The sequence below is a fragment of the Equus caballus genome, chromosome 17, assembly GCF_041296265.1.
Source record: "Equus caballus isolate H_3958 breed thoroughbred chromosome 17, TB-T2T, whole genome shotgun sequence".
NCBI classification, from domain to species: Eukaryota; Metazoa; Chordata; class Mammalia; order Perissodactyla; family Equidae; genus Equus; species Equus caballus.
Window position 1 is genome coordinate 42,385,713 of NC_091700.1, and position 14,928 is coordinate 42,400,640.

Here is a 14,928-nt window from a genome sequence, read left to right on the forward strand (position 1 = left end):
ATGAAACACTGGCCCTTCCCCAAGGCTGGAGCCTCACCTAACAAAAGTGGCGTGGCCTGCAGAAGGCAGAGAGGGTGGAAGAGAACCTTGCAGGGGCGCAGCACACATCTCTGATCAGGTGTGGGGTGTGTCCCGGGCCACAGCCCCCATGATGCCGTCCCTGGGGAGGAGGGAACCTCAAGACTGAAAACCACAGCCCAGCTGGCCCTCTCCAGTGATCCCTGACTCGGCCTCCTGGGGTCTTCCCAGAACTCCACACCCTGTTAGGGCAGAGAACAATTTTAGCTCTTAGAACAACTTTTCAAATCGTTTTGATCATGACCCACTGTAGGAATACATTTTATTTTGTGAACCAGGAAAGACAGCAACCAATATATAATTGAAATGAAAGTTTCACAACACAACAGCTGCCCTTATGACATGTGATGCACTGAGTTCTCTACTCTTGCCCACTCCCTCCCATTAAGACACGGGTGATGTGAATCCTTCTTTTCTAGAATCTGAACAAGAAAGCTCAAAGGAGAGGTCTTTGCTTCTATATCTAAAATATTATTCTATAAATAAAATATCAGTAAGGTTTTTAACCATGACCTTCCACAGGGAAGAGGCCACTCGTGACTGCCCTAGACAGGAACTGTCGTGAGCAGAAAGACTGTGTGGCAGTGGCTCCAACACGTCCCTACTTAGTGCTACCAAGGTGAGGAGTGGCACAGGGCCGGCACCTCCACTCTGAGAACCCTACATCAGTGTCCCCAACAGTTTTCCTCAGTCCGCCAGGTTTAATGCAGGTCTTGGAGAGGGGGGATGGGGCCTTGCTTCTGTGATAAATCAAGGAAATACCGGACGAAACACTTCTCAGAGCCTCTGACGTGATATTTTTTGTCGTGACTCTTGGGGAAGGGGTACAGAATACAGTGTTTTCCGACCATTTTTGATCACAGAGTCCTTTTTTTCAAATAATCCTCGAAAATGTGCAGAACACGGTGACCACTCTCTGCTGTCTCCACTAGCTGGGAGAAACCCACGTCGACAGAGACTTCACTGCCGCCCTAGTAGAGGGCAGGACCAGGGGGTCAGGACGCTTCAAGGGGCACTTGAAGGCATCAGCGAATTCAGCTAATCATTGAAAAAGCAACAGAACTTCGTCAGCCTGTTGAGCAGACGCTTGTTTACGGATTTAACCACTTGTAGTTGACAACTAAACAAGTTGTGCCCTGCCCGCCCCGAGGGGGCGCCACTCATACAGACCACGGCGTGAACCAGGCCCTTTGGAACTGGGCGCCGCAGCAGCAGCCCTCTGAAAATAGGTTTAGGCTTTAAACTGCAGCAAACAAAGTTACAGAGTTGTTGGTCAGAATGTCCAACACATTCTCTTTCACCTTTAATGAAATCCCGGAACGGATGCCCTGAGCAACTTCTCAGTGTGGGGGTGGGTTAAGGATCTTAAAGACCAGTCCAGACTCAGACGCATCGGTGCCTGCTTGGGACATCTAAGACTCAGTTAGTAAAACAGGAATGATGACAACGCTTATCCCACCAAGCTGAGGCAAATGAGGCATATTAAAGCTCTGCACACACGACACTAGTAGTCACCCTGTCGGGAAGTCCGGCTGGAGCTCTCGGCCCTCAGTGTCGGTGCCAGGTTTGCTGCCGCACGGCCAACAGCACTGGGAATGCCCCTCGGGCAGTCTCAGGGAGGAGTGGGTTGCAACACAGTTGTTTATACACAGTAGTTCTGAAAGACAAACTTTAAGATTTGCTCCGAGCCAGGAGAGAGGCGGGACCCCTGGTTACCAGGAATTCCTTTCACTTGCTTCTAAAAATTTTTGCTGCCATATAAAGGCATTAAATGATTTCTTGGATCAAAATTCTCATTATCGCAGGTTCCTATGTATATGCAATATACATAGACCATTACATACATATTCCAAACGTAAAAACAGAATACGCCTCTGATCTCAGAGGTGACAGTCTTTCCAGCAGCATCTCTCGGTATCACTTAACTGTAAAACGAGCCATCACATTTCCAAAGACTAGGAGAATGAAGACTTCCAAAATCTTCCCAGCGCACATTTTGTGATGTGGGATTTCATGAGGCCAAAATGAACGTCCCCAAGGAGGGACATGAAAGGAAAACTAGACAGGTTGGTACGGTTACATTTCACACTTGGGTTTAAAAAAAAAAAATCATGCTGACAAAGTTGCTGACCACCTTGCAAAATGTCAACCACTCTTTCCAGTTCTTGTTTACAGCGTCAGTCCCTGCCTTTTAGTCCTTTTTACCCTATAGACCCGTTTTCTCTGAAGTCCGAGAACTGCGGGAGGGGGCGGCTCGCCTGGCCAGGCTGCTCGCCGAGGCCTGTAGGTTGGCGCTGGTCTCCGTGCAGCCAGCCGTGTCTCCGGTGTCGCCCTCAGTGTCCCTGCTTCTGCGGAAACCTCTCTCTCTGGACTGTCTCGCCAGCAGCAGTTTCCAGGCCGCTGCTCTATACTTCTTTGAAATGAGGTTGTACAGGATGGGGTTGATGGACGCGCTCAGATAGAAAAGTTGCAAAGCCACCATGTTAAAGTACTGAGAGACGGACATCATCCGGGAATTCTCCGAGTTTATGTAAATGATTCTGCCAACGTGGAAAGGCAGCCAGCAAACTATAAACGCCAGAACCACCACCACTGCAAAACAAGACACAGGCACGAGCATCAGCTGAAGCATCCGCAAACAAAGAAGGGTCCCCAAGAAACCATCTGAAGTACTAAGTAGCTGCAAAATAAATTGGATAAAACTTTTACCCAGCCAAACCCCCACCCCAGGAAAACTACCAGGCTGCAGACCCCGTCGATATTCGCTCACATACGTGTTATCAAGGCCGGACACAGACCAGAAGGTGCCCTTCGTACTAGCAAGCCGTTCCGGCAGGCTTCCGTCTACAAACCCACTTCAGAGGCACAGCCTCTATTTTCCGTTGAAAAGAATTCTGCAACATGTCTGCGCAATCTTTGAATTTTTGATATGGGCGTGGTCCACTAGCCTTCACGATAACCTGACACTGAGAAAAGAAATTTTATCTTACTGTGATCTCCCCCGGCTTCTCCAGAGCGCTGTGGGTAACCCACGTCCGCCGCGTCTAACGGGGACACGCAGCTGGCTCCAGAGCCTCAGTTACCGTCTCGGATCAGCCCGGTTCGCGGGCCACAGCGGCTTTGGAAAGTTGTTGCTGTTTGCCGGTCCCCGCTATCCCAGCCTCAGGCGCGCCCTGGGGTTACCCCAAAACTCCCCGGGGGACGGGAGGTGGTTTTCTCTAGAGACGGGAAGGACACGCAGGTGGAGGCTGCAGTGGAACTGCGAAAGGAAACGTGGCTGGAAGAGGCACGGAGGGCTGGGAGAGCAGGGGAGGGGAGTAGCCTGGACCGCGGGTTGGTGTGATGGGAACAGAGGTGGCGCCACTTACTCAGCACGCGGACCGTCTGCCGGTGGCCCTTCTCCCGCCCGGAGGCGGTGGGGCGTCGCAGCGGCCCCGGGCTCCTCCACAGCTGCCGCCCGATGAGCCCGTAGAGGACGCTGAGGCACAGGAAGGGCAGGAAGAAGTAGGCGGTGGTGACCCACAGCATGACGCGCAGCGCGCCCAGCTGCGCCGGGCTCGGGCGGCACTCGCGGCTGAACAGCGCCGCGGCCTCCGCCGCCTCGGGCCCCGACGGCGGGGACAGCGGGGACGGCGGCGGGGACGACGAGGCGCCGTGCGAGCGGGCGAGCTGCGCGGTGCCGTTGAGGTCCAGGAGTGCGTCGACCGCGGGGTCCTGCTCGACGCCCACCAGGAAGAAGAAGGGCGCGGCGGAGAGCAGCGCCACGGCCCAGAGCGCGGCGATGAGCGCGCGGACGCGGCGCCGGGTGACCAGGACGCGGGCACGGAGCGGGCGACAGATGGCGAGGTAGCGCTCGACGCTGAGCGCCGTCATGTGCAGCAGCGTGGCATAGGTGCAGCCCTCGCCCACGTAGAGCGACAGGCGGCAGAGCAGCTGCCCGAACACCCAGGGCCGCGAGCGCCACAGGCGGTACAGGTCGAAGGGGAGCCCGAGCAGGATGAGCAGGTCGGACACGGCCATGCTGCCCAGGTACAAGTTGGTGGTGGTCCGCATGTCCCGGTAGCGCGCGATCAGCAGCACGGTTACCACGTTGCCGCTCACCCCGACGGCGAACAGGCCCAGGCACACGGCGGTCACCGGCACCAGCGCCCTCAGCGGGAAGGGCGAGCAGAGGCGCTCGTCGCACGGCAGCAGCGCAGCCCAGGACGGCTCCCGCGGGCCCTGCGCGCCGGCGCTGCCGTTCCAGGGGCTGCCCATGGGCGCGCCGCGGGGGCGGACGCTTCGACACACGCGGGGTCCTCCTGCGCCGCCGCGCGTCCTGGTGGCTGGGGAGCCTAGCGCATGGTCCCCGGCGCAGCGCTTGCTTTAGCAGCCCGCGCGCAGCGGGCGCGCCCAGCCCGTGTGCGCACTGCCCGAGCCCCAGGCGACGCCGCCCGAGCTGTTCGCACGCTGCCTGGACGCGGATCTGCAGGGTCCGCTTTGAGACGCTCCCAAGCCTGCGGTGCGCAGTCTCCGCCCCCGGCCACCGCCCGCCCCACTCCCGCGCCCTTTCCTAGGCCCGTCTTATTCCAGGGCGCTTCCCTTTCCACCCCCTGGACCGCGAGAGGCGGCCGCCGCGCACGAGCCCTGCCCCGGCCTGGGCAAGCAATCGCTGAACCCCAGTGAGGTTGTTCACTGGACCCAGCGGGGCGCCGGCGCTTTTGTCGGTCGGGTTCAGAGGGGGACCTTCTGAGGGGCCTTGGCGGGTGGCTGCATCCCGACGGTTAGGGAAGGCTGCCGCAGTGCCAAAGAATAGGAGAGGAGTTTCCGGAATCTAAACTCCCTCCCGAGTCTGGGCGTGGCTCCACGACCCAGCGATGATCGTGGATCAGGCCCAGCCTCGCTCAGCCCAGGTCTCCTCCTCTGTAAATTCGCAGATGCTGGTGGAGGGCGTTGAACAAATCGTTTCAACCATCTCTTCTAACTCTGACATCTACGGGCGTGACCGTGTCTACTCATTTTCAAGAACAAGGCTTAAGTATTTATGTGTACATTTGAGTCTTTAAACATGTGCTATATTGTTTCTATGTACAAAATATTTTATAAACTTAAACAAGCAGAGCATTTGCCAACATCAGAAAGAACTAAAATTCTGGGAAAAATACTAAAACTGATCTGTGAGTCAATTTTTTGTGGTCTTAATGAGGACAGCTGGCGCTTACTGAGTGCCTAGGACGGGTTTGGCCCTGTGCTTTCCGTTGAAGCCTGACGCTTTTAGGAACTCATTGTAACCCTGAGCAAAGTGAGACTGTCTTGAGGTAGCAAGAGGCAGCGCTGGGACTGGGACTGTGGTCAGCCCGAATCCAGAGCCTGCAGCCTGATGGGCCCCCACACTGCCCAGCCCGGCCCCCTCAGTCGTTGTAGCCCTCCAGCCCTGCCCTAAAGCATCCCAGATTGCCCTGGAGCTTCTGTGCTGAGTTCTGTATCCCCGTGGGACACCCGTTTCGCAGTTTTCCACCCTCCCTACTGTGGTTTCAGTCTTCAACTTCTCCCCAGGTTTGCTGCCTCTTGAACGGAAACCTGGCTTTGCTTTGGGACATGCTTCCCTGCTGTCCTGTCGCACACACAGGAGCCGGAGGCTTGGAGGAGGGTACCCATTACTTTCCTCATCAATGCTGTTCCCAGCCCCCCTAAAACCTAGCTTGGACTCTCGCTTCCTCAGACTCTGCCCTCTGCAGGGCCCCCCCTCCTCGCTCACCCTTGTTCTTGAGGACTTTGGTGCCTGACCCTCCCTCTCTCAAACACTCCTGATAAAATCCACACCCAGCCTGAGGCTTGCAGTGCCTGGGGCTCTCCTTTTGTCGTTGATCTTGTCCTCCACCCCATCCCAGGCAGCGGCTCCTGTGGACATCCCCTACACCTTATCGTTACCAGGACCCCGGAGCCCTCCTTCATCTCCGTTTCAGTCGTCCCCAATTCGGACCTCCACCGCCTGTCTTTCTAGCTCACTGTCTCTCATGCCTCGGGCCCCTGCAATCCTCCATCCGTCCTGGGACGTCCAGCTGGTTGCTCCTCCTACCTGTTCCTTGTCTCTCAGCTGCCTCAAGTCCTCACTTCCCCACTTTACCCAGTTTAAACTCTGGGAGCAATCGTAGTCACTCCCAGGCAAGCACCCTCGACTCCCAGGCTCTTGCCTCCTCCACGAGACGCAAGCACGACGCTGGTTTAGTCGAATCCTCTGCCTACTCTGTGCGTGCTCTCAAATAGCTGTTGAGTTGTGTGAAAGAGGAAAACCACGGGTCCCAAATGGCGTCACTTGTGCTAAAGCCCATGATACCAAACCCAGATTTAATACCTAATCTAATTGTGGTTTCGACCTTCCCCAGAAATGTAATCTTAATCAACCAGTCTGGAATTTTCTGGTCAGTACCAGTGAGGTAGTCTGTCCCATAGGCCCTCTCCATCCCCCAGGGGAAGAAGCTGCAATACGTGTGATCACGCTCTTGCTGGTCCCTTCCCTCCGAAGAGACAAAGAGAGAGGTCCTGGCCCCAAATAATCCTTTCTTTTCCTTTGCTAATAACTTCTTGCCCCACCCTCCTTCCTATAAAAACCTTCCATTTTGTATAAGGCCTTGGAGGATCTCTTGCTAGATAAGATGCTGCCCAGTTCATGCATCACTTAATAAAGCCCATTAGATCTTCAAATTTACTTGGTTGAATTTTTGTTTTCTAGCAGTTGTTTCACTCGAAATTCACACCCTCTAGGGTGACACTTAGCTTTCCCCAACCATCCTGATACTTATCATTTCATTCGCTCTCCCACCCTCCAGGCCAGTCTTTTGTGCATCCCTCTCTCTCTTTAATCCCCACACCTCCTCCCCGATCCTGATCCTCGCTGTCAGCTGGCGACCTTGCACTCTCATTCTGGGAAAAAATAGAAGCAATCAGAAGAGAACGTCTACACGCTGCGACCACCACCGTCACCCACCCAACCTCTCCTCGTTCCCTCCCACAGATGAGTGAGTGAGTGGTCCTCGTAGCTGGTCAGCTCTACCCCGTCAGCACTAGTAATTCTCGCTCTCTTGCATCATCAGATTTTCTCCCTCTTCTGGATTATTTCCATGTTTTCAGCAAAACTCCTCAAAAGAGTTTCTGTATTCACTGTCTCCACTTTTCCTCCCTCCCCCCTTCCACTAAGCAGAGAAAATGCAATTTCTTTGTCTATAGTTGATCCGATTTTCCCTTGAGCTGTCACCCTCAGGGTAGGAAGAGAAAATTACTTCTGTAGTCCAGGTAAAGCATAGTCCATTCATAATTGGATGAATTAAATAGCCCCTTTAGGTTGTGTTCGCTTCTCTTGGATAACACGCTTACCCTCTCCCTTCCCTGCCTTTCCCGGAGGGGGCCCAGGTGTATGGAGAGGGGAGGTCCGGTGGGGCCCTTAGGAGCTAAAAGGGAGAGAGGCACCTAGCTTCGTGCGGGTTCCTGGGGAGCCCTGGCTGGCATTTGCTAGAGTCCAGTTCAATGCCCCCTTCCCACCTGGCCACAGGTGCTCTGCTAACCTTGGAGGAAGAGGTCTGTGGCTGGTGAATTTGTGGTCCCTCTCTTTGACTCAACTGATGCTCCCTGGAGCACCTGACACCTTGGCTCTTAGGGACTGCAGAGCCCTGAGTCTCTTTCCCTTTTTCCCTTCTGCTCCACTGCCTGGGCCACCCAGCCTCTGCTGAAGACTCCCTCATTCCTTTTCCCACCCACCACGGTGGCTCTGAGAAGGACTAACGGGGTCTCAGATAGTGCCCGTGCCACGCAGCTCACGAGTGCCAACAATACCCTCTCCAACTATTCTGTGCTCACCCTCCATTTGGACACCTGCCTTTTCTGTTGTATTCTCTCCCTATAGCTTATTACCAACTGACCTACTCTTTAATTTACCCAGCTCTTTGTGCTCTGTCCTCCTCCTTCTGTCACCACGTGCTCCAGAAGGCAGGGCTTTAACCTGTTGTGTCCCATGCTCTTTTCTATGCCTGGATCAGTACCTGGTACAAAGTGAGAATTTAATAAATATTTGTTAACTCAGGGAATGAATAAGCTTCTGCAGAACCAGTTACGATTATTTTCTTTACGATTCCGAGCGGTTGAGAATAGTACTCTGATTGTAGCGGATGTTCAGTAAGTGTTGGTTGATCATCTAGTTTAAGATAGAATACCGACATGGAGAGAGGTGCTCACAGCAGGCTCTTTCCACAACACTGTTACTCTGTGGCTCAGGCATGACTTGGCCCATGGGGAGGATCTGGAACCGTTTTATAATGGCTTGGCATTCCATGTTTTAGGAAGAAATGGGACCAGATATCTGGAGAATGACTAAATCTGCTTTCTACTTCGTATTTCTAAGGTTGTCCACCAGCTTACTGACTTCATACTTCATCCGATGAGAAGAGGACGTTCTCAGTAGACCAGGCGTGTGGACACCTCTCTCCTCTACCCTACGAACACCTCTCCCCCTGGTACTTGTGGGGGGCAGTGAGTCTAGGTTTTGCCCAGCTGTGGCCCTGTGTTTCTGGGAGACAGAGGTTGGTATCATCAATGGGCCATTATCTCCTGGCTGGAGGCCTCATAGTTTGGCCTTTGGCAGGCGGGGATGTCCTGGATAAAAATGAAGCTAACGCTTGCTGTCTGCAAGGCTCTGTTCCATTACTTGTGGATGTTAACTCATTTAATTTTCCACAGCAGTGTTATGCGGTGGCTCCTTTCAGTACATCCATTTTATAGATGAGAACACTAAGGCACAGAGAGTGGAAGTGCTGTCTGCTTCCCGAGTCCATGGGCATAACCACTGTGCTGTGAGGCCTCTTGCCTTGTCGAACGTAACATTACCAACATTAGGAGCGGTTGATGTGGTCCAGGTTCCGCTAGGAAAGTGTCTTCCAACTTATATTCCGGACACCAGATTTTGTGGACAAATGGAAGGATACGGAAAGTGCTAAGGAGCATTGGGATACATCAGTAGCTTGCAATGTACCTGTTGAAACTGGTAAAAACTCTATAGGTTTTACACTCTTTTCTTCACCAAAAAGCAGGGTATGAGGCAGAGGGTGAAAAGTGAATGCACACAGCAACTGACACACATTTTGTAACATTTCGAGCGAATTTTTTTGCGGGGAGCCCCTGGCAGAGAAGTTCCAGCGTCAGCTCTGGCTGAACCTCACCTCCAGAACCTGACCGCTACGTCGACACAGGGACTCAGGCTTTCCCAGGTTTCTCTTTGTACTGCAGGGTATGGCAGGGTAAATCCAGGCACGACTTTGCGGCTGCACAGATTCCTCTTACTCGCCGACTGATGCTTTAGCAGTTTTCTCTTGGTCCTAGTTTCTCCTGAGAGAGAGACAGGCTCACCACAGCAACGATCATCAAGGTGTTGGTGGTGAGGGAGCGAGTCCCTATGAGCTGTGGCTGGGAAGAGGGTACAGGACTTGGCAAAAACCCTTCTGTAAATTCCAGCAGCCCATTCTCGGCCTCGATCAACAGTGCCTGGTCAAGAATGGCCCTCGTCGCTCCCACGATACAGCAGCTCACCCTGGGCCCAGCCTGGGCTCCCCTCGCCACACCCTCTCTGCCATAGTGTGGTCATTGGCATCTTCCCCACCCATCAGCCACAGGAGTACACTTAGCCGTCTCAATGCTGCCACTGCTTGAAGTGTGGTACCTCCCTCAAAGTTAAGGAGATGGTGAGATGTAAGCCACACGTCTCTTGGCTCTGTAATAGCAGAAACCACAACATGTCCATGAAGGTGAAAATAAAAATACAGCTATAAACATTACGATGCAACTGACTTGAATTGCAACATCTGGAAAGACCCACAAGTACAACCTCTGAGTTATCTGCTTCTGCCTCCACTCCTTCCATTTTTTTTTGGGGGGGGTGAGGAAGATTGGCCCTGAGCTAGCATCTCTTGCCAATCTTCCTCTGTTTTGTATGTAGGATGCTGCCACAGCACGGCTTGATGAGTGGTGTGTAGGTCTACGCCCGGGATCCAGACCTGTGAACCCCAGGCCGCCGGAGCAGAGTACACATACTTAACCACTACGCCACTGGGCTGGCCCCCTCCCTCCAATTTTTTAAAAACACCATCTGCCCTTCAGACTTCTGTAGAGCTCAGTCAGGTTGCCCCACAATGATCATGTAGGTACAATAAGGATTACCTCCATAAAGTGCCAAGGAGAGATTTCTGGGCACCATCACTCCAATATTCATCTCCTAGGTGGACAGAGTTATTGTTGTTGGTCATTTTTACCTCTTAAGGGGGTTGCATTGGTGTAACTTTCTGTGTCAGGAATTAGGAATATAAATGTTCTCACTCCATTTCTGGGGAATGGAATAGAGATAGAAGGAAGTTTGTCACTGGGGTGTCCCTCCATCTTCTGTGTGGGGGTTGGTATGGGGACTTTCCTCAGGGAACTCTGAACAGAGTGGGGAAGAGTGTGGATGCTGAAGTCCTCAGCGGGCAGTTAGTCTGCGGACTTGGGCAAGTTGCTCAGTGTCTGTGAGCCTCCTGCTCCTCATCAGTAAATAGGGGTGCTGATCCCAGGACCCACCTCACTGGGTGGTTCCCATGAGTAAACATAAGCTCCTTAGGTCGGCACCTGGCACATAGTGAGCCTTCTGTAACGATTAGTTCTTATTAATCATGATAATTACAAAAGAAAGAGGCTCTCCTTGGGTCCAAACTAGCCCCCCCATCTGGTTCTTTCTTCGGTCAAAACTTTGCTTTCTGGCCCCCATGCCTTCTCCCTTGCTGTTAGCTCTCCTTCTGTCTCTGTCAAAAGTCCAACCCATTTGCCCTTCAAGGGCCCTCAAAATGTCACCCTTTCCAGGTCAAGTTTCCTAAGCCCCTCAGAGGGATGCGAGTGTTGTCTCTGATGCTGCCAGAGCCCTTGTTATCTACCCCTTTCCCCATACCCCTGACATATTGGGTTGAGGCATCTTTGAGCAGACTCTTGCCTCTCACATCCACCCACTAGAGAGCTGCCCCCGTGCCTCTGACACCTGTGCCGGTGGCTGGGGGTGGGGCCATATCTGCAGGTGCAGTGCGTGGGCAGTGCAGAGGAGGGGTGAGGGTATGCTGCCAACCAACATCCTCTAAATGCCACTGGCCTAACACCTCGCACATTTATTTCTTGTTCCCCTAGACTCTGCCTCGAGTCTGGGGGACAGTCCAGAAGAATTATCTTCATTTGGTGGCACACTGTTTTAGGCTGCTTTGATCATATGGCATCTCTGTGAGAGCAGATGCTCCCATCATCTCTAAGGCAGGGGAAGAGAGAAAAGGGAGGCCACCTCTTAAATGCTTCCACCCGAAAGTGACTGTGCCAGCTTTAAGCTGCTGTCTCTGGGCTCCAAAGCTCCCCTTCTGGGATTCTGCAACGTGTTCCTCTCCTTTGCCCACTGGCTCCCTGTTAGGCTTGTCCATAGGGGTGCCGGAGGCCAGGGGGAGTGGAGAAGGTACTTGCTCCTTCCTGTTTGCTCGAGTTCCTTTCAGTGTCGTCCCACAATGTCCCTGTGCCCTCCCAGCAGCATTGGCTCATCGCCAGCTCCTTCAGACACAAACAGAAGCCCCACCAGCCACAGGCAGGCAGCAGCTCCTCCGCAGAGGTCTGACTTCCCCTTCCCCGGGCTTCTCTGCTCACCTTCCAGGTTCCGATGTCCTCAACATCTTCCCTTTGCTCCCATCCCAAAAACTCGCAGCTTTTTCCTGCAGTTATGACCTCTGTGTCACCTGCTTGCCTTGTTAGTCAGCTTGCTTAACACTTGTTAAACCAATGCCCAATGTTAAATGATCCCTGTTAAATGACAAGTGTGGCATCTGTTTTCCTGACTGAACCCTAGTGAATACAGGGAAGATCTTTCCTGCTCACATTTCTTTGACCAGAAGTAGTCACCTGGCCGCCTCCAGCCTCAGTGGCATGGAGGTGGGGTGGGTGGGGAGAGCCCTGAAGGAGGAGAACCAATATTCGGCCAAGGACTTCGTATTTTGGAATTTAAACTGTGTGTTCCAGTAACTATTACTGCATAACAAAATTTTCAACCACTTAGTGGCTTAAAACAACCATTTTATTGTGCTAATTCTGTGGGTCAGGAATTCAGGGATGGCTTGTCTCTGCTCCATGATGTCTGGGACCTCAGCTGCAAAGACCCAAAGGCTGGGAGTGGGTCCACAGTTGGGGGCTGACATCATTTGAAGGCTCATTCACTCACCTGTCCGGTGCCTGGACCCAGGAGACTTGAAGACTGGACACCTGGCCAGATTGTCTGCATTATTCTGCACTTTGCTTTTGACCTTAATAATATATCTTGGTGTTCTTTCCACATCAGTTAATGGAAGGCTACTGTATTCTTTTTGCTACAGCTGCATAGTATCCCATTGCATTGGGTGTACAATGTGTTTAACCAGTTTCCCATTGTTGCTCATTTAGGTAATTTCTAGTTTTTTGCTGTTACAAAAAGGTCTGCAATGAATAGTGTTGTCTAATATGTCACAAGTGGGTGATTAGATCTGTAGGATAAATATTTGTCGGTTCACTTGCCTGATCAAAGAGTACAGGCAAAGTGTAATTTCCCTTCATAGGGACTGTACAGCTTAAACTCTCCTAGCAATGTGTCGTTTCTCTAGTGTTACCAGCATAGTGTGTGACCAGTTTTGCATTTTTTGCCAATGATAGTGAAAAACGGTTTTTCCATGTTTTATTTTGCACTTCTCGTTGAGTGTGAGATTGAACATCTTGTCATACATTTGAGTTCTTTGTATTTCCTTTCCTGTGAACTGCCTGTATCCTTTGCTTCTTTTTATATTATTATTTCGCATCCATATTTTGGGACTTATTATGTTTTATTTATATTAGATTAGATTAGCCCTTTTCTGGGATATGAGTTGCAAATATTTTTTCCTGGCTTGCTATTTGCTTTTTTGTTTTTTTTTTTTGAGGAAGATTAGCCCTGAACTAACTGCTGCCACTCCTCCTCTTTTTGCTGAGGAAGACTGGCCCTGAGCTAACATCCATGCCCATCTTCCTCTACTTTATATGTGGGACGCCTACCACAGCATGGCATGCCAAGCAGTTCCATGTCCACACCCGGGATCCGAACCGGCAAACCCCTGGCTGCTGAAGCGGAAAGTGTGCACTTAACCGCTGTGCCACCGGGCTGGCCCCTGCTTTAACTTTTTAAAACTGCTATACACAAAGTTTTTATTTTTATGGCACTGAAATGATCAATCTTTTGAGTTGGCTTCTGTATTTTGAGACATGGTTTGAAAGGCCACCACCACTCCAAGATTATATAGGAATTCTCCCATGTCTTCTAGTTTATTTGGTCTCATTTTTTACATTTAAATGTTTGGTTCATTTGGAATTCATTCTGGAATAAGGTGTGTGTGAGCTATGGATCCAACTGTAATTTTTAGGTGGCTACTCAGTTCTCCCAACATCATTTACTGAATTGTTCTTTTTCACTCCACTGACGTGAGGTGTTAGCCTTATCAAATACTAAATTCCTGTATTTACTCAGGACTATGGGCTTTCTGTTCTGTTCCTTTAGTGTTTTTAGTTTAAGTTATTGAGGCTTTATAATTTAGTGGGGCTAGTCCCTTCTCATTGCTCTTTTTCAAAGTTTTTCTATTTTTACTTTTCCAAATGAATGGCAGTATCATACTCTTTTATTTACAGTGGATTTATAGTATCTTTTAAAACTTGAGGTTCCTTTTTTATAGTAATTCTTAACTGTATTGTCATAAACTGTGTGCGCTCTTTCTGGACACGTACTCCCTGGTCCTTTGCAGTTTTAACTTCTTCACTCCTCTGAGGTCATTTTGAGCCAGATTTACAATGAATGGACTCCAAGTTTTTCATAGCATGACAGGACACTAGACTTCATGCTGGTTTAAATGGGTCTGAGTAAAATTCAGAGTATCATAAATTAATTCTATTAGTATTATTACTTGAGCACCTGATACATGAATTTTCCTCAAATGTTTTCTTGATTACTTTTCAGAATACAAGCTGAGAGAGAAAAGGTCTTATACTCCCATATAGGAACATTCTTACTGCATAGTGGCAGTCACTGGTAAACTGTGGAACCATTAAACATAATTTCTTCTCTAAGACCGTGGGTCATCCTAGAAATACTGAGTCAGATAGAGCTGATAACTTAGGCCGGGGCAGGCAAATCATTCAATAGCTATGAAGGACATGCATAAAAATTGTAAACCAGGCAGGCACCACCCAGTGACTGAAGGAACACCCAAGGAGGTCTGGGAAGTTTGAGAAGGAAGTGAGAAGTTGGCCTGTGTCCTTAGCAAAATGGACTTAATGACTAGGTTCTAGTTTATTTTATTGACTTGATGTCCAGGGTTCTCTAGTCCTAAGCTATCTGAATATCAGTCTTTAGGTTAAAAAAATTGAGGTGAAACTCACACAAAATTAACAGAAAGTGAACAATTCAGTGGCATTTAGTACATTCACAATGTTGTACAACCACCACCTCTGTTGAGTTTCAAAACATTTCCAAAATAAAACCCCACACCCATTCAGCAGTTACTTTCCATTCCGTCCTCCTTCTAGCTCCTGGCAACCACTAATCTCCTGTCTGTCTTTATGGATTTCCCTACTGTAGTTATTTCATGTAAATAGAATCATACAATAGGTGACCTCCTGTGTCCGCTTTTTTTCACTTAGTATGTTTTCGAGGTTCATCCACATTGTAGCTATATTCCCTTTCTGAACATGTTAGCTTCTCATTTGTGGTAAAGAGATTTCATCCTTGGGAGACTAAGTATTTAAGAGAATGGGTTATTCTAGGGCTAGGTGTGGGCTCAA

General features: G+C 50.6%; 1 protein-coding gene across 1 annotated transcript; it reads right to left on the reverse strand.

Moving 5' to 3' along the window:
- Window positions 1-323: 323 nt before the first annotated feature.
- MLNR (motilin receptor) lies at window positions 324-4,910 on the reverse strand. The gene is made up of 2 exons (XM_014732085.3): window positions 3,447-4,910; window positions 324-2,670 (listed from the first exon to the last, which is right to left on the reverse strand). Exons 1-2 carry the CDS (start codon window positions 4,333-4,335, stop codon window positions 2,285-2,287), a joined length of 1,275 nt encoding a protein of 424 aa, XP_014587571.2. The 5' UTR covers window positions 4,336-4,910; the 3' UTR covers window positions 324-2,284.
- Window positions 4,911-14,928: the final 10,018 nt, after the last annotated feature.